The 24,345-nt window shown below is 58.4% G+C and overlaps 1 protein-coding gene across 4 annotated transcripts in view; it reads right to left on the reverse strand.

The window, feature by feature from the left end:
- Positions 1-1,297: 1,297 nt before the first annotated feature.
- BAIAP2 (BAR/IMD domain containing adaptor protein 2) overlaps positions 1,298-24,345 on the reverse strand; it is a 40,222-nt gene continuing 17,174 nt past the window's right edge. The window contains exons 4-15 of one of the 4 annotated variants that reach the window (XM_083874460.1): positions 23,736-23,797; positions 23,422-23,493; positions 23,007-23,144; positions 13,540-13,692; positions 11,880-12,107; positions 11,025-11,226; positions 10,295-10,496; positions 10,132-10,200; positions 9,786-9,948; positions 8,126-8,160; positions 5,759-5,808; positions 1,300-3,910 (exon numbers count right to left, since the gene is read on the reverse strand). In XM_083874460.1, coding sequence (XP_083730586.1) covers positions 5,781-5,808; positions 8,126-8,160; positions 9,786-9,948; positions 10,132-10,200; positions 10,295-10,496; positions 11,025-11,226; positions 11,880-12,107; positions 13,540-13,692; positions 23,007-23,144; positions 23,422-23,493; positions 23,736-23,797 — 1,352 coding nt within the window. In that variant the 3' untranslated portion in view covers positions 1,300-3,910; positions 5,759-5,780. Of the gene's footprint in view, positions 3,911-5,758; positions 5,809-6,217; positions 7,657-8,125; positions 8,161-9,785; positions 9,949-10,131; positions 10,201-10,294; positions 10,497-11,024; positions 11,227-11,879; positions 12,108-13,539; positions 13,693-23,006; positions 23,145-23,421; positions 23,494-23,735; positions 23,798-24,345 lie in introns of those variants that run through there. The other 3 variants (XM_083874461.1, XM_083874458.1, XM_083874459.1) reach the window with 3 other exon arrangements.

The raw sequence follows: 24,345 nt of genomic DNA on the forward strand, positions 1-24,345 counted from the left end.
ACTCGTTTGCTGCTTCGAGTGGGAGCGGGGCCGGTGCGGCCCCCGCGGGGCCAGGCGGTGGGTGACGGTGACGGCCGTGCGCGCGTGCGGGTGGCCGCGAGCTGCGTGTAAAATAGACACTTATATATATATATATACATATATATATATAAATTATAGCGTTTCAAGGGTAGCGCCCTGACCTTGCTAACATTTGCGGAGTGTTCTCCCCAGTGAAGTTCCCCCTTGGCTTTCTTGCCCACATGTGCTCCCCCAGACCGAGGCGGTTTGTCCCCACACCCCTTCTCCCCCGGGCTGTCCCCTCCCTGTGCCCTGTGCTCAGTCTTGCACCTTGTGGCAGCTTGGCTGTCCCACAGCTGTCCCACAGCGGCCCCACAGCTGCGCCACACGACATTCCTGACCAAGGGGCCACTGGCTGCTGCCACTCTGGATGTCCCTCCCTGTGCCAGGAGTGCCACCAGCTACCCAGAGCGGTCCCCATGGCTTTGGAGCTCCCCTCCCTTGGTTTGCAGGGATCAGTCCCAGCTGGGGACCCTGAGGACTGTTGGGATCCTTGCCCATTGCAGTGGGGAGCAACATGTGGAGGGTCGGTTTTGGGGGGAATATCCCCCACCAGGACCCGCCAGCCTGACTATTTTTGTATTTAAACAAAATTATTAAAAAAGCCCAACCCCAGACCCACCCCAAAACCAAAACTTGCTGTTGACTGAACCCACATTGATGCGATTTTAAGTTATTGCTGCCAAAGAGACGTAATTGGGGAGGGGGGGGGAGGGGGGCGCGCTCGTGGTTCTTTGTTCCGTTTTGGTTTGGGTTTTTTTTTTGTTTGTTTGTTTCTTTGTTTTGTTTCTTTTTAAATTCATTCGAGGCTTAGGATAATTGTGCAATTCCAGCTTCCGGAAGGAAATAGAAGTAAGCGGAGCTGAGCGAAACCTTGAATTCAGGGCTGGTTCCTTTTGGGGTCTATAGACCAAACCCTGAGGTGAGAAATGTCCCCGCTGAGCCCCCGCCCCTGTCCTGGCTGCTGTGGAGGGGGATGAGGGACACTGTGCACTGACAGCACCCAGGTGGGATGGGGCTGGTGCCAGGGGCTCTGCTCCGTGCCACAGGATGGTCCCATCCTGGGCTGGACACAGCTCAGTGGGGGTGAGCCTGTCCCCACGCCGGCCTGGCACTGCCATGGAGGTGTCCCCATCCCCACCCCAGCCTGGCACTGCCATGGAGGTGTCCCCATCCCCATCCCCACCCCAGGCTGACACTGCCGTGGAGGTGTCCCCATCCTCACCCCAGCCTGGCACTGCCATGGAGGTGTCCCCATCCCCACACCAGCCTGGCACTGCCATGGAGGTGTCCTCATCCTCACCTTCCTTTCCCCCACCTTCTCCCCCGGCCAGCCCAGCCTGCAGCTGTATCCCAGCTGGAGCGCCCTCGGTGCTCAGGAGGCTGTTGTGGGGGCCAGGGGCTGTTCCCCAGTCCAGGTGACAGCCAGGGCATGGGGGACCCCACTTTGATCCCCAGGGTGGCCATGCCACCCCACACCCCCACTGCTGGTTCCTCCCCCCCTTACTAAGCAATTAGTGCTTATCCAAGTGTTTTATTTAAGCCCCCACCTGGCCTGTAACCCCCACCCCAATTCTCCCAAGCTTTTTCCTTATCCTTTCCAACAGGGGGCCACTCCCTGCACTGACCGGGGGTGCAGCACCCAGGGGTGCTGCCCATGCAGGACTGGGATGCTCTCGGGATTCTCTTCCCACAGCACCCACCCTCTTACCCCCTGATCCCCCCTTCCCTGCAGCCCCCCAACACCACGGGGAGGGTTTGCTCAGCCCCCACTCCCCCTGGCACCCAGGGGTGCTGGCCAAGCCCCCACCCCACTCCCCAGGTTTGGTCTATGGCGCCGCAGGTCCCGGCTCCGGAGGGCGGATGAGGACAGAGCTGTGGCTTGGGTAACTTTTTTAATAGAAAGGCTCTTCTTACACGGTCTATTTTCTCAATACGGGTCATAATTGCTGTATTTTTTATCAGTGCTGATTTCCATACAGCTCCCAGCATGTGTGTCAAATCTCATCGGGCCAATAATAAAGTTTTTAAAATATCTTAAGCCGTTTCCTGCCCCGATCATTGCCCAGCACCCAGGATGGAGCCAGCTTGGGAAGGCCACACTCCAGGGCCAGGCAGGAGCCTCTGGCCAGGGAAAGCACTGCAGGAGGGAGGGCTGAGGGAGGTTGAGTTGCTCATAAATTACGTTTTCTCATAAAAAATTATTTCAGGTTACGTCTTACAGGTGCCACCGAGCCAGGAGGTGCAGCGAGGCCCCCGGGGGCTGGCTGGAGCCAGGGTGGCAGCTTGGGGGTCCTGTCCTTGGGGGACAGCCCCTGGCACGGGGGTGGAAGAGGACACCGCAGTGGCCGAGGGGACCCCAGGCCTGTCCCCACCCCGGGCTGTGACCACCAGCCCCTCTCCCACCCACTGCCCCACCCCTCAGCAGAGCCCTTTCCCTCGCCCCTGTCCTGTCTGGCCCCCACCCATCTGCTCCAGCCCTGGAGAGGAAGAGGAGGCTCATCATGGAGCAGGGAAGCCTCGTGCAGAGCTGGAGCCCGGGCGGTCACAGGAGAAGCTGTTTTCCTGCAGTGGAGCTGGACACAGGAGAGATGAGCCACTGCATCCAACTGGGACTGAGCCCCCCTGGGCTGGGGGACACTCTGTGCCTGGTCAAGTGTCCAGCCAAGCACCCACTGCCCGGGCTGTGGGGACCAGGACGTGCTGCACCAGCGATCAGAAAGTGCAAAAAGGAGAAATACAACGGAAAAAAGCGAAAACTCTGGGTTCAACCCCTCACCCATGGGAGACACAGTTCCTGCCTGGAAAGCCTCTTCTCCCTGTTTTTGGAGCAAGGATGTGACCCTGGGCACTCAGGAGCTGCGGGAAGGGCTGCGGGAGCCACCTCGCTCGTGGGCACCCCCAGCAATAAGCTTAGCAAGTGTGTGTATATATATATATTTATACATATTTATCTCTATCTCTCTCTCTCTCTCTCATGCAGCCCTAGGAACAGAGGAAGAGCAAACAGCCAAGCAAGAGGTCCGGATGGGAGCTCCTGTCTGCAGGGAGAGCAGGGGCACCCCGAGGCTCACTCACACACTGCCCTCGCCTCCTCAAGTGGTTTTTTCCTAGCTTATATTTTACAGCAGTACCGTAATTCCCTACAATGTCCCGAGCCCTGGCGCAGCAGGAGCTCTGGGACAGGAGCTGACCCCGTCCCAGCGGGGGCTGCAGTGCTGGCACACACTGCCCTGTCCCAGCCTGGAGCACGGGGGGGGGCACCCGGGGGGTCTGGTGGGAGTCTGGGAGCTGCCCACACCTCCCACCCTCCCTTGGCTTGCAGGGGGTGTCCTGGTGTCCTGCCTGGCCTGGGGGTCTCCTATCTGGGCAGGGAGAGCAGGGGGACGTGTCCTCTCTGCCATTGCTGCCCTGCTGGAGCACTGTGAGCTCACAGAGAGTTGTTCTCCAGCTGAGCCCATTTCCCCACCCACAGCAAGCTGCTGCTGGGCCTGGGAGCCACCCCAGCTCTGGGACGTGCTGCTCTGACTCCGGGAAGTGCCACCGTTAGCACAGGCACAGGACAGGTGACATGGCAGCGCCGTGACCCCTCTGCCACCGAGGGAGTCTAGAGAAGAGAGAACTAGGGCACTAGCTTGAGCCTTTGGCTTTCAAAAGCAGCAGGATTAATTAAATTCCGCCTAAAAACGGAGTCCTGGGAAGCCGGACATGCAGCGGCGAGGAGGATGAGGAGGATGAGGATGAGGTGGCGAGTGCCACGCGGGCTCCAGCGCTCCCGGATCAGCTGATGAGCGGAGCCGAGCGGTCGTTGGTCACCGTTGGCTTCAGCTGGACGTTGGCAAAGGGGTTCCTGTGCAGAAGAGGAAGAGGAAGGAAGCGTTAACGGGGGGTGGAGGCCTGGGGAGGACGGGGCACCGGCACAGCGAGCGGCGACTGGCGACACCCCAGGACCAGCAGCGCTTGGGAAGGGGTTAAACTGGAAAAGCTCTGCCTTGGGGAGCCCCCAGCCCAGCTGTCTCCTCTCCTTGAGCTGCCCCTTCTCCATGAGCTGCCCCCGCTCCTCAGCTCCTCTCCCAGCTAAGCCTGGTGGGTCAGAGATGAGCCAAGCGCAGCTGTGCAGGGGAATATTCTCCTATGTCACCCTCCTTCAGCCTAAAGCTGGGGGTGCCACTGGGGGCCAGGGCTGATGGAGCTGCTCCAGCCTCCTCCAAGGCTGGACTTGCCACAGATGGGAGCACTGTGGGATCACCCAGGCCCCGAGCAGGAGGTTATGGCCTCACCTCCTGGCCAAGGACAGAGCTCCCTGCAGAGCCCTTGTGCTGCCTCTGGAGAAGTTCATATGCAAGAGGAAGACTGTGGGAGACTAAGGACACCTGGATGAGCTTGTCAGAGTCCAGAGCCCAGACCGGCTGACCTTGGTTTTCACCTACCTGGGGTGTCCCCAGCACCCTCCTGCTGCCATCGTCACTTGGCCAGGGCAGGGTACAAGGACTACCTTGGCATGGGGAGCATCCTCACCCCTTCTCCAGGAGCTCCCCTCTGTCGTCTCCCAGCAGGAGTTAATTCCCAGGGGGTGTGGGCAGCTCTGGGGGTCCCTCTGGCTGCCTGGGGAGCCACCAGGCACCCCCTGTCCTCCCTGCAGCCCCTCTGTCTGACCTGCCCACTGCCCCCAGGAATCCTCCTGACCCCAGTGGGAGCAGTGGCCACAGCCCCCCACGCCAGGCCCCACAGCTGGGGAGGGGTCACCCACCGTGGAGACACAGCCCTGCTACCCCTGACGTGGGTTCAGGTAAAGTTACCATGTGCACCAGGACTGAGCAGCTTTGGGATGTCCCCAGAAGCTCTGGGGTGTCCCCAGCCATCTCCCAGAGCAGGAGGAAGATGCTGGGACCTGCACCCCTCTGGGACAGGCACTCAGTGTCAGCCCCAGGCCCCCTCTGTGCCATCCCTCACCTCTCCACGTTCGCTTTTTCTTTCCTTAAAAGACAAATGACTTGCTTAAAAATAGGGTAATTAATTTCACACCTAATTAATGCAGATGCTTAGATCACTTTCCCTCCCAGGATGCCAAAATAGATTCTCAGGACTGGAGGGAGAGGAAAAGTTGCTTTGATGAGTCACCCGAGGCTCATTTAACTATTTCTGCACTGGCAAAAAAAAGAGCCACTGGGCTGGAGCCTGCAACTCCAGGGAAAACAACTCATGGATCAAAGAGAAATGGGGAAGGGGCTCTCCAGGCTCTGCAGTGCCAGCGAGGAGGGTCTCGACTCCTGGGGGAGGCTCCTGCATCCCGTCCCTGGGGCCAGGACCAGGAGGAGGCTCCTGGGACGAGTCTACAACAACAACAACAAAAAAAAAGCTGCTCAAAAAACTTTTGGTTAGTGTGGACGTGCCCTGCCTCGCTGGAGGAGGAGAGCTGGGGCCAGCAGTGGACACTGGACACACCTACAACCAAAAAGTTGGTTATGGGGAGTGGGGAAAGCGCAGGAGCAGCTCAGCACCCCGGGGTGGGGGAAGCACAGCCGCGGCAGCCGGGACGAGCAGCAGAGGCAGCCGGGGAGCCCCGGAGCTCAGCTGGGGACAGTGACAAGCTGTGACAGCAGGAGGGGACAGCGGGAAGCAGAGCGGTGGCACCGTCCCCGCGTAGCCCCCGGTGCCCAGCGCGCACACCCAGCGCTCGGCCCCGCGACAGCGTCACTTACTAACGGGCAGGGGCCACCTCAAAACCTGGCCACTTCAACATCGGGGCTGCAAGGGAAAACAGAAGGCAGGTTGGAGGACGCTGGGACGGCTTGATGGGAATAGAAGGTGGTGGTTAAAGGAGAGGCTTTAAGGCCACGAGCCGGTGGCCACCCAGCCCGAGAGCTCGCTGGTCAAACCGCACGCAGCGCCGGAGGGCAGAGGAAAACAGGAGGAAAAAAAGAAGAGAAAGGAGGAAAAGTTGTGTTTATTGAGTGGCTGGTGCTGTGAGGACGGGAAGGAAGGGCACGGCCAGCTGGGAGCATTGGGAGTACAGCAGCCGGGCACGGCGGGGGCTGCGGAAGGGAGGGGGTGGCTTCCTTCCCACCCTGTGCCGGCCATCGGTGCTTTCCCAGCGCCGGGAAAGCGCAGCCGGAGCCTTGGCATGCGGGACGGGAATGGCATCACCCCCTCAATGCTCAGGGAGAGGGGACCCGGCTCTAAAGCAGCTGTCGCTGCTCCCGCTCAGCGAAGCTGTTTAGTGCTGAGCATCCCCAGGGATGGAGCAGGGAACAAAAACACGGCCTGGGAATGCGCGGTGCAGGCGGGGAGGGCAGCACGCAGGCACGGCAGCCGAAAAAGACACCGAGGCCCAGCTCAATGCAATAAATAAAACTTTTATTCAAACAATAACTCAGTACAGGGCACAATTCTCTCTGGCTTTTTAAAAAAAGGGGTTTTTTTCAGCACTTTACAATCTCCACACAGGCTTTGCTAGGCTGGGTTTGTGGTTTTGTTTTTTTTTGTTTGTTTTTTTTTTTTTTTTGTGTTTCCCCCTCTACATTCAGTCACTCATCGTGAAATATCCTGGGTTAAAAATCCTTAGCAAAATTCGGACATCGGTGCAGGAGGGGCTCAGAACAGTGTGCCCATAGGCGAGGAGATAACCCAAAAACTGGTCCGGGTGGAAGGGAGGGGGGAGGTCTATTGCCAGCAATGTCCCAGTAAACAGGCAATGTCAGAGGTCTTAAAAATCACATCAGAAAAAAAAGCGTGAACAGCTTTGCAGTGGAGACGGCCACGGGCACTGGGAGGGCTTTGGCCGGGCTAGTGCAGGAGCAGGACCCCCAGTGTGGGGTGGGAGCCCCCTGGGCACTGCCCCTGACTCCAGCCTGGTTTGGGGATGCGAGCAATCCCCGGAGCCCCAGCCCTAACGTGAGGTAACAATACCTTGCTACAAAAAATATATATATATATATTTATAAAACAACCAGGAGTAACCCTTCCGGGGGTAGGGGGTTCCCACGGCCGGCGGGACCCCAGGCCAGAAGCAGCCCTTTCCCCGGGGCGGGGGGAGCTCCGTGCCATCCGCTTCTCCCAAAGCCACCGCGGTGGGATGGAAGCGGATCGGGCTGAGAGGGGAGGACTGAGGACAGTGCCGCCCCTCCGGGCACGGCATCCCGGGCATCCCGGATGCTCAATAACAGTACGGACACCAGAGGCCATGCATATGTGATCCAGTCTGGGAGTTTGGTCCAGGCTCGTGCGGGGCGGCTGGCGCGGCCCCTGGGGGGGACAGTGCATCGCTAACATCACACGGGAGGACAAACACCGGGTCCCACTAAGTGACAACTGCGCCTGGGGCTGTGGGCACACAGACCTGGCAGCAGTTTCTGCTCCAAAAAGGCTTCAGAAACAAGGGCACTGTGAACACCGGGGAGGGGTGAGAAGCACCATGGTTTCCTTGAAGATCACAAGAGTTTCAAATCCAAAAAAGAAGTAAGAGAAAGAGAAACGAAAGGGAAAGGAAGGGGAAAAAAAAGAGGAGGGAAAAGAAGCAGAAAGCTCTTCCAAGCAGCAAGGGGCCGCTGAGAGGCCAGGTGTCCTCACACCGTTGATACCAAACTGCCACTGCCGCTGCGGAACAAAGCACAGAGATGCCCGAGTGGCCGCGGGGCAGCACCGAGCCGGGGGCACAGCTCCCCTCCCGGCACCGCGGGACCCCGCATGGACACGGATGGGTCAGGACGAGCTCCACCCAGCCATGGACTTGGCTTGGCCCCCAGAGCGAGGCAGGGCAGCCTCAGGCACAGAGGATGGAGAAGGTGATGAGGAAAGACCCCAGGGGCTCTCCATGGCTTCACTATCCAGGTGTGAGGCCAGAGGAGGTTGGGAGATGCGACTCTCTGGAGGAGCATGAGCTGACCCTGGGACTTGCCCTCCCTGGGTCCCCCCCACTGTCACAGATGAGACCTGACCCCATCCCAGCCACTGCCAGTCCCCAGGGAGCCCATGCAGGGACCCCTGTGGGGGCACAGCTGCATGGCTTTGCCCACAGCCAACGCCACCAGTTCGCAGGGAATGTGACAGGAAGATGACATCTTACCTGCTGACAGACCTCGTCCCGTAGTCATCGAGACCCTGTGGAGAGGAGGGAGGAAGAACAGTGAGGGACCTGTGGGCTGTGCCTGCTCAGGGGCCACCAGAGGGTCACACGGACAAACCAAAGTGCATCAGGAGCCAGGGCCAAGAGCTGATGCATTTGGAGAGGAAAGATATGGAGATGGTTGGAGTGGGATTCAGACAGCAGGGAGTGAAGTTGCACCACTCTGTAGAATTGATCTGGCCAGACATGGAAAGGGAACTGCTGGGAGAGCTCTGCTCTGCCCTGCCCCTCTGAGGAACAGAGCTCTGCTGCTCTGAGATGCTGACACTGTTGGAAAGAGACTGCACGACTGAGAGACACCAGTGAAATGTTCTGTGGAAAGGGGGGCTGCCTGTATTCACTCCCACCAGAAAGCCACAGGGTTTTGGACCATTTTCTCCTTTAGCCGGTGCTGAGCAGGCCCTGCAGGGAGGGACTGAGGGGCAGACGGGGACCAGGCCCAGAGAACACCCCTCAAGGACATCCCTCCCTGAGCAAGGGCCTGCCCTGGGATACAACTGGAGCAGCTCTGCTCTCCAAGACAAACATGGGACTACTCCAGGAAAGAAGGGGAGTCTCTGGCCTTTGAGCTGGCCATGCAGCAGAGACCAGAAACCCACATTCCCACCTTGCTAGGAATGCTCCCAGTCACAAAATACCAACCCCAGCAGCAAATCCTGCTGGAAAACCCCAACAAGGCAGCAAGAAGTGGGGCTGTGCTTCCACCCTACTCCCTGCAGGGAGGAGCAGAGCCCAGCTGATGTGCCCTGTCAGAGGGTCAGTGCTGACTGCCCTTCTCTCTCTCTCTCTCTCTCCTCATCCTCTCCCCATCAGCCAGCACAGCTCATCCCACTGTGCTCATTCTGCTGGGAGAGCTCCACTACACCAGTAGCTCCTGGGTTAGGCTGATCCCATCTCTGCTCGTGTATCCTCCCTGGCTCGTTATCCAAGAAGCCCTGGGCTTGCTTTGGACACTCTGGAATCCTGTCCAGGATCTGCCCCAGTGTCCCCACGGGACTGTCACCGGCTTGAATTGGCACGTGCCAGAGAAAACACTTCCAGCTGCCTGTGAGCAGCCTGTTTCTGGTGGGAGACTCCCATGGAGTCAGCAAATGTTGTCCTTTGGGGGTTTACGGGGCTGTTTTGTGCCACTGCCCCTCGTGCCTTGCCCGTTCCTCCCCATCCATCATCTCCCTGCAGCCCTTCACCCCAGGAGAGGTGCTGGGCAGGAGGCAGGGTCCGGGCAAGGCACGTGGATCACCAGGCACAAACCAGCCAAACTTCCATAAATCCCAAGGGAAACATTGCAAGCGTCGGACTTACAGCTGTCGACCTAGTGTAAGGCTTGTAGTGAGCGGAGGGTACTTGGCAGAGGCCACTGGAATAGTCTTTAATTGCACACCCATAGGGCATTAGGTAGTCCTAAAACAACGAACAGAGGTTGGAGAGCCGCCCTTGGCACCCCCAGGTATCCACAGCACGCCGGGAACACTCCCACTCATCCCATCCTGGGACAGGGAGCTGCAGATCCCCGGCCCCCACAGCCCAGGGAGCTGCTCCAGCATCCCCCATTCCTCAGACATCCCCCCTGGAGCAGGAGGAGGCAGCGGGAGAGGCTCACCTGGGAGAAGGCGGGCACGGCCACGCTGTATGGCCGCTGCTTGAAGGTGTTGCCGCCCTGTGCTGGGAAGGCCTGGGAGGCCATGCCATAGTCTGGCGGCGGGATGGAGATGTCATCCTTGTCCAGGAGGTTGCCAGTGCTGCTGCTCTTCCCTTGCTGCAGGCTGGGGGGGCCCAGAGTAGAAGTGTCAGCTCCATGTGGAGACCCCCAGGCTACCCATGAACTGGGTGGCAAAAGCCACCCTGAAGCAGCAACCACCTCCCTGTGCTGTTATTCCTAATAGGAATTCCTAATTCTCATCCCAAAGACACAGACTCCCTCCTGTCACCCTGCACGATGTTCCTACCTGGTGTGGACCCTCTCGCTGCCATCATTGTCAAGGACCCGTGTGTAGGAGAAAGGAAACCAGCCCCTCCTGAAAAAGGCAAAGGCGAGGATGAAGCCAAACCCAGGGTTTGCCCAGGGAGCCTCCAGGCCAGGCCACTCCTGAGCACACTCAGCACACTCACATTTTGGTTTTCTCGCTCTCTCCGTAGTGCCAGCCGTCCCTGGCCTCGGGCACCAGCAGTGTGATGAGGTCTCCCTCCTTGAAGCTCAGGAGGGTGCTGTTATCCCCAGCAGCGTGTGAGAAAATCGCCTGCACCCTCGTCCGGCCGTTCCTCTCGAGCCCGGCAGCCATGGAGCTGGAGCGTGGCAGTGTCTTGTTTTCAGCTGGGGGAACAGAGACCAGTGGGTGCCCCGAGTCCTTGACCCCAAAGCCATCCCCAGGCACAGGACAGGCCCCCATCCTTCCTTATTTCAGCCCTAAAACTTTCAGTGCAACTCACGCCTTCCCCCTCAACAAGCAGGATCAGACTCTCAGCATCACCCACCAGCCACAGCAAAGGGAGCAGGTTCCCTGTGCCAGATTCCACAAGATTTTCCTCTTGGAAATCCTGTGAAACCCCAGGGCAGAGCCCTGCTCCAGCATTTCCTAACGCCCAGGCCAAGAGGCACGAGCAGCACTGACACCGAGGGGATGCTGTTGGTCTCTGTCTCCCCACACTCAGCACCCCAATAACCATCCTCAGCCAGACCCCTGGAGTTCTCCTGTGGGCACTGCTTGGCACAGCCCCTGGCACACCAGGACCCCTGGAGCTCTCCTGTGGGCACTGCCTGGCACAGCCCCTGGCACAGCCCCTGGCACAGCCCCTGGCACAGCCCCTGGCACAGCCCCTGGCAGCAGGGCCAGGGCCTCACCTGAGGCGTAGCTGTTTTTCGGTGTCACGTTTTTGCGAACTGGGAGTGTATTGGAGTAAGAGTCACTCAGCTGCTTCTGAGGCTGGGGAGGAGATAAAGATTTGGGCTGTGCTGGCTTCATCTCAGACCAGTGGTTGTACCCGTCGCTGTCAGAGCCCGAGACTCCGTTCATCACTGGCATGGCCTCCTGTGCTGACATGCGCTGCGAGAGAGGAGGGGAGGGGGACACGGGGGTGGCTTCATTAGGGCATCATCCCCCTGCAGCTCCAGGGCCATCCCCCTGCAGCTCCCCAGGGGGACACAGCTCCAGGGAGAGAGGCAAATTGGAGCTTTGTCCTCTTGGGTTTAGTTCCCACCCAAACCAAACTGCTCTGCAGGGAGCAGTGGGGTCACGTCTATGGTATTTTACTGCTCTGAGCTCCCCTGCACCTGCCAATTCCCTGCTGAGCTCTGCTGCTCAGTTCATGCCCCCACATCAGGGGGACACCCTCTTCTGAAGGGTCCTTCATCCCACGGGTCACTCCAGGCCTTTCTCCCACAGTTACTGGGGTACCTGGGTTCAGCCCCACAGCTTGGGGTCCAAGCTCCAGTTTGTGGGTTCCCCAAACAGCCCCTGGGAGCCCCAGCTCTGTCAGAGCTCAGTGTCTCCAGCAGGATGAGGTGGGACAGGCTGCTGTCCCCAGGCCAGGCTCTTTCCCACACCCCAGGATGGCCCAGCACGGAGCTGCCCATCCCTGCCATCAGTGACAGTCCCTCCAGGGGCCACTTGCCGAGGACAGCGGTGACACCGGCCTGGGCTCGTCCCTCCGGCTTTGCTCAGAAGGGCAGCACAGCTTCCACCACGGAGATACTTACTCCTACAAAAGGTGCCAGCTCCGGGGGGACAGGGAGAGGTTTGGCACCAGGGATGGGGTCAGAGATGATGAGGTTGGACTTGGATGTGGACAGAGGGCTGGGCATAATGGTGCCATTGCTGCTGGCAGCCATCTGCTGCATCAGCTGTATGGCGCGGTCCGGGATCTTGTTGGGATCCGAGCAGGATTGCTGCCACAGGGGCAGCTTCTGTGTCAGCATCTCCTTCCCCTGCAGGAGAAAAATGAGTCGTGAGGACACAGGGGTGCAGGTGGTCAGCCCTCCCCTCCCTGGGCAGCACCACATGGATCCAGGGCTGAGCTGCTCTGGGATTGATCAATGGCTCTGTGCACAGCTGAGATAACACACAGGGGCATCCTGCTGCCAGGCTCTGATGGCAGCACAGCCAGGGAGGTATCATGAAAAATGGGAATGAGGGAAGGAAAAGGTAATCTATCTTCCCAGTGTATTCCAAGATAATCTGGGTGCAGCATCTCCAGGCTGCAGGGAGGGAGCTGGTCCCAACGTGGAGCAGAGAAATAAAACCAGCCTGAAAGCTTGGCAGGGCACAGCCCGTGCTCCAGGCTGTCCCCACATCCCGAGGGATGAGCTGCTTCCTCTGGGTGCTCTGCCCCAACAGCCTCCAAGCCCCAGTGCTCCCTGCCTGCAGGACTGCCAGCCACCTGCTACCACGCTCCAAGGGGGAAATAGATGGAGCCAAACTTGTCCTTATTTACCCAGAATGTACCAGCATCCCGTTGTGTGACTCAGGGGCAAAGATGTCTCAACCCCCTCGAGGTCACTCCCAGTACAGCCAAGGGTGACCTGATGTCTCTGCTGTGCCTCATCTGGAGATAAAATGCACTTCAGTGTATCAAAACCCCTCTAAATCTAATTTCAAAGTCCCTGCATATTTCCCCAACATCAACCTCCTGATCTTGTGGAGCATCCTGCAGGAGCCACAGGCAGCAGCAAGATGGAGTTTTTAACAGGACACCCACCACGCTCTGGACAAGCCCCCTGCAAAGTCCCTCCTGCAAAATCCCCCCCTGTGTGTGCTGCTGCAGCAAGGTTTTGGTTTGCTCCTGCTGACCACCAGCCCTGAGGGGTATTTTTCCCCTCCTGCACTAAACTCACCAAGCCAAGCGTGGATCCACGCTGTGGATGTGCCAGGACAGAACTGACTAATCCCAACTCCCTCTGCTGCTCCAGTGCCAAGCGTGGCGGTGACAGATGGCTGCTGTGAGCCACGGAGGGCGGTGGTGGGGAACAACCAGAACGGGAGCACGAGGCTGCGGGAGCAGCGCCGGCGCTCCCAGCCCTCGTCTGCATGGATTCTGCTCCAGACCCATGCAGGTGGTGCTGCAGCATCCCAGGCGGGCAGGGGGCAGCTCCAGCCCTGCTCCAGGACATGTGGGCAGCCACAGGCAGCAGGGATGTGGAGCTGCCACAGGCAGGAGGGATTTGGAGCAGCTGCTCCTGCTGGGGCGTCTTCCCTGGAGTCAGCTGCTGGTCCATTAACCCCTCTCTGCCTCCCGAGCTGCAGGGGCCACACCAACTGTGATTTTTGGGATATCAGGGTGTTCTATGGGATGCAGCTTGAGCTGGGAGCATCCACCCAGTGATGGGGCAGCCAGGACCGGCTGGGGTGTGTCCCACTCACCTTGGCGTGGTAGGTGATGGCGCTCTTGGCCACCGCGCACTGTTTCTCCACCAGGAAGCAGAACCGTCTCCTCTCTTCCGTCAGAGCTGTCTTGTAACCATCCGAGACGTAGTTTTCCAGCTCGCCTTGCTTGTTGCTGATGGCTTCGATGTACTGGAAGAGAGAGAGGAGCAGGGAGGGGGCTGCCGGCAGCGCTGCCCACCGGCACGGGGCAGGGGGTGCCGTGAGAGGGGCGGGCGGCGCGGGCGGGGACCCCGGCACGGGACACACACGTGTGCCTGCACAGCCCCCCCAGCCCGCCCTTACTCATCGCAGCCCCCCACGCAGAGGAGCTGACTCAGCCCGTGGGCTGCACGGGACGAGCTGTACCCGGCGGCCGCCCGCTCACCACCCGGGCTGGGAGGCGCTGCTGGGGGCCGGGGGCTGCCCCCATGGCCCGGGACAGGCAGTGGTCCCCGCAGCCCTGGCTCAGCCCTGCCCTGCCAGCACAGCTCCCAGCTCACCCCAGCATCTCCCCTGCTGCCTGAGCTGTGCGAAATCCCTGCCCAGGATGGCACAGGGACCCTGTCACACACAGGGCCACCAGCACCTCTCAAACTCCCGGCAGTGCCTCCAGTCTGTATTTACCACAGGGGACACAGAGCTGGTGCCAGGGCAGGGCCACACACTGGCACAGGAGCCCCTGGTTGTTCCCTGGTGCTGCACCCTGCACTGGCAGACACTGTGGCTCTGCCAGTGGCAGCAGCTGGAGGCTCCTCTGGTGGCTCCTGCTCTCCTGATGTCATGGCTGTGCCACGCTGGGCTCTGCCAGCACCACACAGGCTGTACTGGGGGAGCACGGCTGCTTTGCCCTGTGTGATGGAAATGTGGCACAGGGAACTCCAGGGACCCCAGGGCAGCACCAGCCTCCCTAAACACAGAACACACCAGGTGCCTCCAACTCCCTGACCCAGCCACCTTCTCCTCCCTCCATCCCTTTGGATGGTCCCAGCTTCCACCTGCATGTGGCACCAGGGGAGCAGCCACCAAGGCTCTGAGAGCAGCACCTCTCACCCACTGCTGTCCCACACTGTGACACCTCCTTGCCACAATCTCTTCTCTAGGACAGTGGCATCATGACACTGAAAAGCCACAACATCCCCAGCCCAGGCAGGGCTGGACTTGCTTCAGGCAGCCCAAGCTTCTCTGAGATGGGAATTAAACTGGAAATTCAGGGCCCAAAGCAGCTTTGCTGCTTCTTCACGGTTATCAGTTATTTTTAGCATGCTACAATATTTATTAGAAGATACACAAAATGGAGCAAACCAACAAAAGGAGCAAGATTCAGTGACATCCCAAGACTTCAAAGGGGGATTATTTTGGGGCTGGACCTGCTCCTGGCTCCTACCCTGCTCTGAGCACCCCCTGAGAGCAAACCCTCATGCCAGAGCCAGCAAGTTTTGGGTCTCCCCACATTGCACCAGCTTAAGTGAGGGAAAGGGGGTCAGTGAGAAATGGATTCAAAACCCGATTTGCAACCAACAACTCTATTTCAAAGAGAATTTTTTCCTCCAAAATGAGAAAATCGAGAACAAATGCCTGCAGTCACGAGAAGAAATAAATGAAGAGAACCGAACTGATGCCACTGGGCACACAAGTGGAAGTGGTGGAGGTTTTGGCATCACCCTGAAGCAAAGATACAGGGCACAGCACTTGGAGAGCCGGGCAGCAGGCAGGCTGTGCCAGCACAGAGGGGCACTGGGGCCAGCCTGGCACAGCAGGAGGAGGCAGCAGCAGCCCCTGGGCACACAAAGCCCCCCGAGCAGCGATGCAGGAGGAGGATGCGCTGGGGAAGGCAGAACACCGCCTCCTCCCGGGTATTATTAGCCTGGGAACAGCACAGGGACGGAGCCCAGAGGCAGCAGCCTGGCAGCGGTGATGGGAGCTGGGGAATGGATGCCTCAGTGGCAGCCTGGATGCCCAGGATGGACCGAGCCCTGCTGCAACACCCATCTGAATTAGGGCAGCCCCACAAAAAGCTTCTATCCGAGGGGAAGGGGCAGAGCCCCATTTCTGGAAGGAAAGCACAACCCTGAAATATCAGGAGCACACACAGACCCCGATCCCCAAAACTCATCCTGCTTAATTTACTAAACTGGGCCATCAAGAACAGGAAGGTGAGGAGCAAAAAGAGCTCAGCTCCAGCTAATTGGGTTCAGCAGCACGAGGCCCATCCCGCCCCGAGTCCCTGCGGGATCCCCATCCCCGGCTCGGGCAGCGCCGTGCCCCGGCAGGCACAGCTCCAGCCCAGACACACCACAACACAGGCAGGAAAAAACCCTGATGTGAGCAGCGGGAGAGCTCCAGCTCTCAGCAGGATTTAAATACGCAGGTACAAGCCTTATTTACACCCCTGCTCCCAGGCTGGTTTTGCAAGGCTCCTGCTAATTCCTGCGCTGGGGAAAGGCTTGTCTCAGCCAGTCGGAACACGCCGCTCCGCGAGCGCAGAGCCCACGCTCTAAACTTAGTACTCAGAGCTTTATATACTTTATGTAAATATGCTCCGTGTGCCATTGATTTATCCAGAGCTTTGGATTTTACACGTTAATTCCATCGCAAAATGGCGAGCGACACTCCTTGTTCGCGAGGTGGTTTTCAGTTTGGGTTCGCTCAAGAATGACAGTGGGCTTTCAGATAACGCCCAGAATGGCAAATTTAAATTAAAAAAAAAGCCTGTTAAATATGCCAGATGCACGGGGGGAAGAGTAACACACACAAAGCACAGTGTAAGATTTTGGGACTGCACGCCAAGGAGAAGCTCTGCCTTACCCAGGTGCCCACCAGGACCTCAGGGCTGCTGCTCTCATCTCACTCCCCAGAAATGGGGGAAATCTCAGCCACTCCACACTCTAAATCACAGCGTTTCTCATGGTGTTTGGCTTTCTTTGGCATGATCTGATCCCCTATAATGCCTGGCTCAGCAGCTTCCCCACGACCCCACCGACAAGCACAATCCACTCAAGCACTGCATTGTAAATTGAAACCTTGATCGAGGTCATCAGCTTCAAATCCACATTTTCAGAATTGTCTAAATAAAACCCCCAGTTCAAAGGAGGGAAAATAAACCCCATTTGTGACCCAAGCAGGCGGGGAGAGGCAGCCAGGCCGGTGGTCGCACCCAAAGCCACAACACACACCAGAGCCACCCAACAGCTCCAGAAAAATCTTTTCTGGGTTTCTAGGTTGGAGAGGCCTCAAATAACTCCCCCGTGCCACCCCCCCGTGCTGCCTCCCGCATCCACTTCCAATTCACCGGGAGCCGCTGACCTAATTAGCGGTGTCAGCACGCGGCGGCGCCGGGCACAGGCTTTGGCACAGCCTTTGGCACAGGCTGCTGCCGTGGGGCTGGGCTGGCACAGCCAAGGCTCCTGGGGCACTCCTGGGTGTGGGGGCCCAGCCTGGCACCCCCCAGAGCTGGGCACACGAGCATTGATGGAGCCAAGCCGGGCTGAGCATCCCCCAGGGTCAGACAGAGAATTAGGAACACGAGCAGATGAAAAGGGAACGGAGCTGCTGCCAAGTCCCAGCTCGAGCTTTCTGTTGTCCCGCACAGAAAGCCAGGGCAGGCAGTCCCTGCCACTTCCCCAACGCCACGGTGACAAGAGATCAAAGAGCAGCTGAGAAATGTCAAGGCCTGGAGTCGTGTGGAGCACACGGCGCTGTCGGCGCAGGTGGAGCAGCACCGAGCTCCAGCAGAGCCTTTGATAACCACAGCCTCGCTGGGAAATGAGTTCAAACCTCCCAGCCCAGCCAGGAACGTGCAAACACAGGGAATGTGAGCCAAGGGCAGCGCTGAGCTCCACCACAGAAATCATCTTCATTCTTAGATCCTTCAGGGATCCTGACCAGGCTGAGCCCCAGGGACAAGAGGGGATGCCCAGCAGGCAGCAGGAGCTGCTTTGGGGTCACCAGCACAGCCCAGCCGTGAGTTTTGGGAGCAGAAAGGCAAAGGGAACACATGGCAGGCACGATTCCATCCAGCACCAGGAGGGATGCAGAAAAGGAGGGGTTGTGCCAATTCCAGCTCTCATCCCCAAAGAGGGATTGGTCAGGGCCAGCAGCACAGCAGGATGTGTGGGAAAAGAGAAAGGAAAGGTCAGGGAAGAGAGAGGACTGTGCTGGATCGATGCAGCAGGCTGAAATACCTGGAAGGAGTAAACACACAGAGAAGGGAGGATTTGTTTAGGCAACCACCAGGGACAATAGCTAGAAATGGGATAAGATAAAAAAGAAGTTAGGCTGATTAGCAAGGGAAGAGCATCTGAGCCAGAGAACAGACTCAAGGCAAATCTGCTGAAACCCCAGCACAGCACAGAGGCAAAATGAGCAGAGCAAACACCAAGGGATCCTCAGCCCGGGCAGCTTTTCCTCATTCCCAGAAATTGCTCCTTGGGAGGCAGCTGGCAGACCCTGGAGCAGCCCCGGGGGAGGCACCGTCCCCTCCTGGCTGCTGCAGCTCCCACACACCACCCAAGTGTGCCAGAGGGAGAGAGGGAGGGCGGTGTGTCCAGCCAGGCACAGCAATGCTGGATCCCAGCCCGGGGCTATCCGAGGCTCTCCCACAGCGGGAAGCAGAGCAGAGCTCGGGATGAGCCCTGACCCAACCTCTCCTGTAATATGGGACATAAAACACCAGCCCCACAGCAAGGAACGGCCATCACTGAGCATTGCAGGACCCCAAACACATTTCCCTGCATTCTATGGGGACACTGACCCTCCAAAGCCACAGGAGCCCCCCAGAACCACAGCAGAGCCCTGCACATTTCCCAGGGAGAGGACAACCCTGCACAGCACAGGCACCCCCCAGGCAGGAGAAGGGAAGGTTCTGGCCCCTGTTGTGCTGCCCATCAGCCTCCCCCGCTTGGCTGCAGCTCTGCAGGGGCGCCGGGACAGGGCTGCTGATGGTTATCCAAGGTGATGGAGGAGGCAGAGCACATCCAGGGGAGCCAACCCCAAGAGCCTTCCCGCTCCAGGGACGCCAGGCTGCCTCTCCCTCCCCCAGGAAAGGCTGTCTCCCCTCGTTATGGTCACATCTGCAGCAGCCCCAGCCCTGCCCCAGCCATGTGCTGTTACATAAAATTCAGAGAGCAAAGCAGCCGGGGGGGTGCAGGCTCCAGCCAGCTCTGCACCTTCTCCTGCCTAGAACGTTCCCTCCATGCAGGAACACCCCAGACCAGCACCTCAATGCACAGGTTTGGTACCCAAATGCTCCTGACACAGCTCTGAGCTGCACAGGCACGTCCAGGAACGCTTCCAGGGATGGGGCAGCCACACAGGGAAGAATTTCTCCCCAATATTCCATCTAACCCTGCCCTCTGGCAGTGGGAATTCCCTGCCATCCTGTCACTCCATCCCTTGTCCAAAGTCCTTCTCCACCTCCCCTGGAGCCTTTTTAGATGCTGGAAGGGGCTTTTCTTCTCTTGCTGGGTTTGGGCACACATCCTCCCTCAGCCTAAATCCCAATCAAACCTGGAGAGAGTCACCTGGAGTCTCTGAGCTTTGAGTCCTTCCCTCTTTGACTTTCACATAAACTCGTAACCTGGTTTGTGCAAACTCCCTGTCATCTGGAGCTTCCTGACCTACACCTAAAATTATTTCTCCTGATGGGAATATCCCAAATGAGGTTTCAATGACAAAAGTTTATAGAACCCCACAGGTTATTTGGCACAGTGGTACTTAATGCTTAAAGCATTCCCCTGGGAGCAGGGGGGGGTGAAGGCAGAGGCTGAGCTTGGCCCTCATTGCCCACCCAGGGTCACCCACTGTCACCTGGGTCAGGCACAGCCTTTCAAGACAAACACCCAGCCCCAGCATTGCTATTTAGGCTGAATTACAGCCAGTTTTGTCTCAGCCCGATGCAGAAATCCAATTGCTCACAGTGCTAATATGATTTGATAAATACTTTGAACCAACATAACTTCATTGCTGAGCTGCTGATTCAATCCAGGTCCCAAACCCATCATGACCTTGATTTTACGGCCTGATCACAACCAGCCTTTAATGGAATTACAGCACTTGAGCTTCCGTGGTGATTGTTTAATCTTAATATTGTTTTCATTCTTCTTCATCAGGGATGTGGAGTGAGCGGAATTGGTTTGTTCTCCTGGTTTTCAACACGGGTCAAACCCCATCTCAGCCACTCCAGGAGGAAGATGAGCCACGTGAGGCTCTCAGCCCTCACTCCTGGTGTGGAACAGCAGCTCGGGACTGATTCATAAGGAATAAAAGGCTGGCTCAACGTGACACTCAGCAGCAAGAATCCCCAAGCACAGCATCGCTCCTGACCACGGCAGGCAGGGTTTGGGAGCTGGGAAACCACTCCTGCAGCCTGGTGGCACTTGGAGCTGCTTTGGGCTGCAAACCACGAGGTGTTTTAACTCCTCAGCCACTTCATGCTGCAACGCTCATCCCTGTCTGGAAAACTCCATAAAACCAGCAGCAGACAGTGCCCAGGGGATGTGGGGCTTGCAGACAAACCTGGAGCAGCTCCATGCAACCAGGGGCTGTGCAGCTCAGGAGGAGCCTCCTGCAAGAGCATCACACCCCCTCAACTCCCTGTTCCACAGCTACTGCTGTGTGCACTCCCTGCTGAACTCCAGGATTTATTGCTGCTTTATAAAGGGGGAACAGCTGAATTAAACAGGTGAGAGGTCTGGGCTGTTGTACTGGGCTTTATGATGATTTAGCAATGTGGAAACACAACCACGCTGGTGTCCCTGCCCAAGGCAGAGCCTGGGTGGCCCCAAACCTGCTCCCACTCTGACCAACGTTACATAAACCCCGAGGTCCCTGCAGGACAGTCCTGCTGCCACCACCCCGTGTCTCACCCACATCTCCCTGGCAGGTGATGACAAGATGTGGTCACTCCACAAGTGGTGAAGAGGCAGAGAGAGGAGCAGTTCTGCTTCCCGGAGCATTAAATATGAAGGAAGATGATGACAGAGCATCAGACTCCTGGCTGGCAGCTGCCCCAGCAGCTTCACGGGATGTGCCTTCAGCAGAGCAAGATGTTGCTGCTGCCTCCAAGGAGGTGACACTTCCATCAACAGCAGCTTCTCCCACGAGGAGAGGAGGAACCAGCCACAGCCCATTAGGAGACTCCAGGCAGCCCTGGCTGATGGGTCTGTGGTCCCCAGGCTCCAGCCTGGCGCAGCTGTCAGCATCCCAAAGCCATCCCCAGGTGCTTGAGCAGCTCCGAGGAGACCACCAGAGGTTTGGCAAGTGGCCACAGGGGTGGCTCTGGGCCAGCTCAACAAACCAGCCTGCCTGTGGCTCTGCTTTAACCAGGCTGAGGAAAGCAAAGCCCCACAAGGCTCTGTAGATGCTCCTGATCCACTCAAACCTGGTTTCACATCCCCAAAGCCCATTTTCACCACCTCAAAGCCCATTTTCAGCTCCCCAAAGCCCAAAACAAGGCTGTCTCCTCAGCACCAACACCCACACACTTCCAAGGCTGGACCCACTCCCTGCAGTCCCCCCTCTCTCCAATGCCCAGGCAGAGGTAAAACAGCATCGAGGGTGGCCCCAAACTTTTTTTTTTTGTTTTTTTCTGCTGAGGGAACACCAGCTCTGCAGTCAGCAGAGAAGAGAGGGGAAGTGCCCTCTTGGCTGCGTTCTGCAATTTTAACTTTGTGTTTAGATCTAAGGCAAAGCAAACCCCCACCGAGTGCAGCAGAGCAGTCACAGAATCACAGAATATTCTGAGCTGGAAGGGTCTCATAGCACCGTAAGCTCAAAAGCCAACAGAAGGCTTTTTTGGAGATAAGTACTTCCTAAATACTTACTGCTGGAAGATTAAAGGGAATGAGTGTCTGATCCTGTTTCCCTGCCCGGAGAGCTGTGCTAACAGGGCTGCCCCATCCCTGCCACATCACAGCGGGAGGCTCAGCCCACCCTGCAGCCCAGCTGGGATGGATTCCCACCTCCTCCCAGCCCTGTGGGATGGGGATCCCTGCCCCGGGGTTTGGCAGGACACGGCTGGCTCTGGCAGCAGTTCCCTGCTGTTGTCCCTGTCAGCAGCTCTGGCAGGTGAGGGGGAGCTGAGGTTTGATCCCCGTGTCCCCCCACGCTGGGCTCGGGGCCTGGCAGGGCTTTTCTGGCTCAGCAGGAATTGCAAAGCTGGGACTTTGTGGAGACACCACGCTCAGAAGTGGTTTCAGCTGCTCAGCTCTGAGAACACGGCAGAGCCCCCACCACAGTGGGCTGGATGTGGAGGAGTGTGCTGGGACCTTCCAGCACCTCCCAGCCCTGCTCCAGCCCTGCTCCAGCACATCCCAGCCCTGCTCCAGCACCTCCCAGCCCCACTCTGGCTGTGCCTCCTCGGCACCTCTGGCTCCACACAGGACCCACGGGCCAAGCCACAGTGGGTGATGGTGGCTGCATCCTTCTCCTTCTGATCCACGCCACCACTTCCCAAATTTCAGTGCAGTTAAGGGTGTCACTTCCCCAGCACAAGCCTCACTGTATCTCTCTCTGCTGGACACCAAATGCCACTAAATGCCATCAAATTCACCCTCATGAGTAAAGTGCCACCGGAGTCCAGGTCTCCCTCAGCAGACACAGATCTCTGATGTGTGAAGAAACAGACTCTGGCCCCAACATAACACACACACTCCTGCCTTGGAGACAAGACTAAATAATTCCTGCCTTCAGGAATTCATCCTCCCCTTTCCAAGCACCACTTGTGCCACCATCATTCTGAAGCTCCTGCAGCAGCACTGCACTGTCAGCCAGGACGTGTTGGTGCAAACCCCTGAAGGTTTGCTTGGATCAGTCATGCTCAGGGCAAAGCTCACAGAGAAGTCTGCAGAGTGCAGAGGACACAAATTCCTGCTGTGGATCCATCGGTGACCCGAGTGGGATCGGATCCATCAGTGACCCAAGTGCCACAACCCCCTGGCACTACCAGGACATGCCCTGGGTGCTCCTCGGTGAGACCCAGCCCTGCCTCCCCCTCTCTGGGGAGCTCTGACTACCCCCGTGCCCACCCCCAGGAAGGACCCCAGCCCACAGACATCACCCCCACACGGTGACACCCACAGTGTCACACCCACAGTGTCACCCACACGGTGACACACCGCTCTGATTCACTGCAGCCACCCCCGGGAAAAGGGGCTCAGGCACACAAAATCCACCAGCAAACACCCTCCCAGGGACAAGAGATCAGGCAGGGCAGGAATCCCTGTGGGCCACTGGTGAAGGCAAAGGCAGCGGTGGATGGAGCGGGGTCAGGCAGCAGCTCCAGCCCCACTCTGTGCTGTGCCATGGGAACAGCCCTTTCCCAATGCTGGCTGCCACCTCCTCCCACCCACAGAAGCTCCTCTTCCTCTAAAGAGAGCAGCAAATCCTTCCCCAGGGGTTTGCACAGCCCGGCCACCCCCACTGGACAGCACCAAACAGCCCCTGGTGTCCCCAGGCCGGGCTCTTACCTGCAGCTCCTTGTCCGAGTATTTCTGCGGGTTCTTGCTGCCCTGGCTCTTCTTGCGGAGCTTCTTCAGCTCTGCCTGGCACTTGTCAAGGGAGTCCCCCTTGCTCCTCTGCTCTGTCTGGTATTTCTTCAGCGCAGCCTGGATGCCACAGGAGAGAGTTCTGAGCCTTGGCTGCAGCTCCTGCTGCCAGGGGGTGACAGAAACAAGCAGAGGCCCCCAGGAAATTCCAGTGGAGGCCCAGAGAGCAAACAGGGGACAACTGTCCTATGTGTGGTGACACGGGTGACACCAGGGACCTGTCTGTAACCAGGAGCTGGGGCAGGATGTGATGACCCCCATCACATGGGGGAGACCCAGGGACCCCCAGGGCTGTGCCAGACTCACACACACACACACACACACACACAGAACTCACACTCAGGTACCGGGAGTCCAGCTCCACCTTCTGCTCCAGCTGCGTCAGGAGCTCGTTGTGGAAGGACTTGAGCTGCAGGGAGAGAGAAAACACTCAGTGCCTGGGGAGGGCTGGCAGAGCCTGCCTGGGGAGCAGCAGGGAGGGCACAGGAGCAGGGCTGCACAGGCTGAGAGGGCCCAGCAGGGCTGAAGAGGATGCCCAAGCAATGCAGACCCTTTGGAGCTCAGCAAATCCATGTCAGAGGGGCTGGTGTCATCTGGGCAAGGCACAGAAAAGCATTTTCCACTGACAGGGATGCTGGGCTGGGCACTCACCATCTCCTCCAGCTGGTTCTGGATCTGCCTGTGCACCTCTGCCATCTGGAAGAGCACATCCCCTGCAGAGACAGGACAGGGAGGGTTTGAGGGGGAGCCCAGGGGTTACCATGGGGCTGGGGGAGGCAGAAGGAGGGGTCCCCAGCCAGAGCCAGGGGGGCTCCTGGGGTACCAACCCCTGTGCCCACCTTTGGGCAGCCCCTGTTCCCCAGCACAGGGACAGACACAGCCCTGGCACTCAGTGCAGGCCACAGGACACAGGGCTGAGCCCCCACTGCAGCCAAGGAATCCCAGCCTTGTTCTGCCACTTCCTTTCATTTTTCTTTTCCAAAGCAGGGCTGCAGCCCCACCCCCAGCGCTGTTCCTGGAGGAAGGGCTGTGGCCTGGCTCAGCAGAAGCCCCAGCGTGGCTGGAGCCAGACTCACACACAGGAGCATCTCTTAGGAAGGGAGCCAGCACTAAGAGCCCTGACTCTGTACCAGAGGAGCCTTGGGGCCAGCCCAGCTTTGTCAGCTCTTTTCAGGGCTCAGAGTGGAGCTTTGGAAGCTTTCCCTTCCAGCACGGCAGGTTGGAGCTTCCCAAGAGGCTCTCAACCTCTGTGGAGCCATTT

This window comes from Zosterops lateralis (assembly GCF_965231275.1).
Source record: "Zosterops lateralis genome assembly, chromosome: 18".
NCBI classification, from domain to species: Eukaryota; Metazoa; Chordata; class Aves; order Passeriformes; family Zosteropidae; genus Zosterops; species Zosterops lateralis.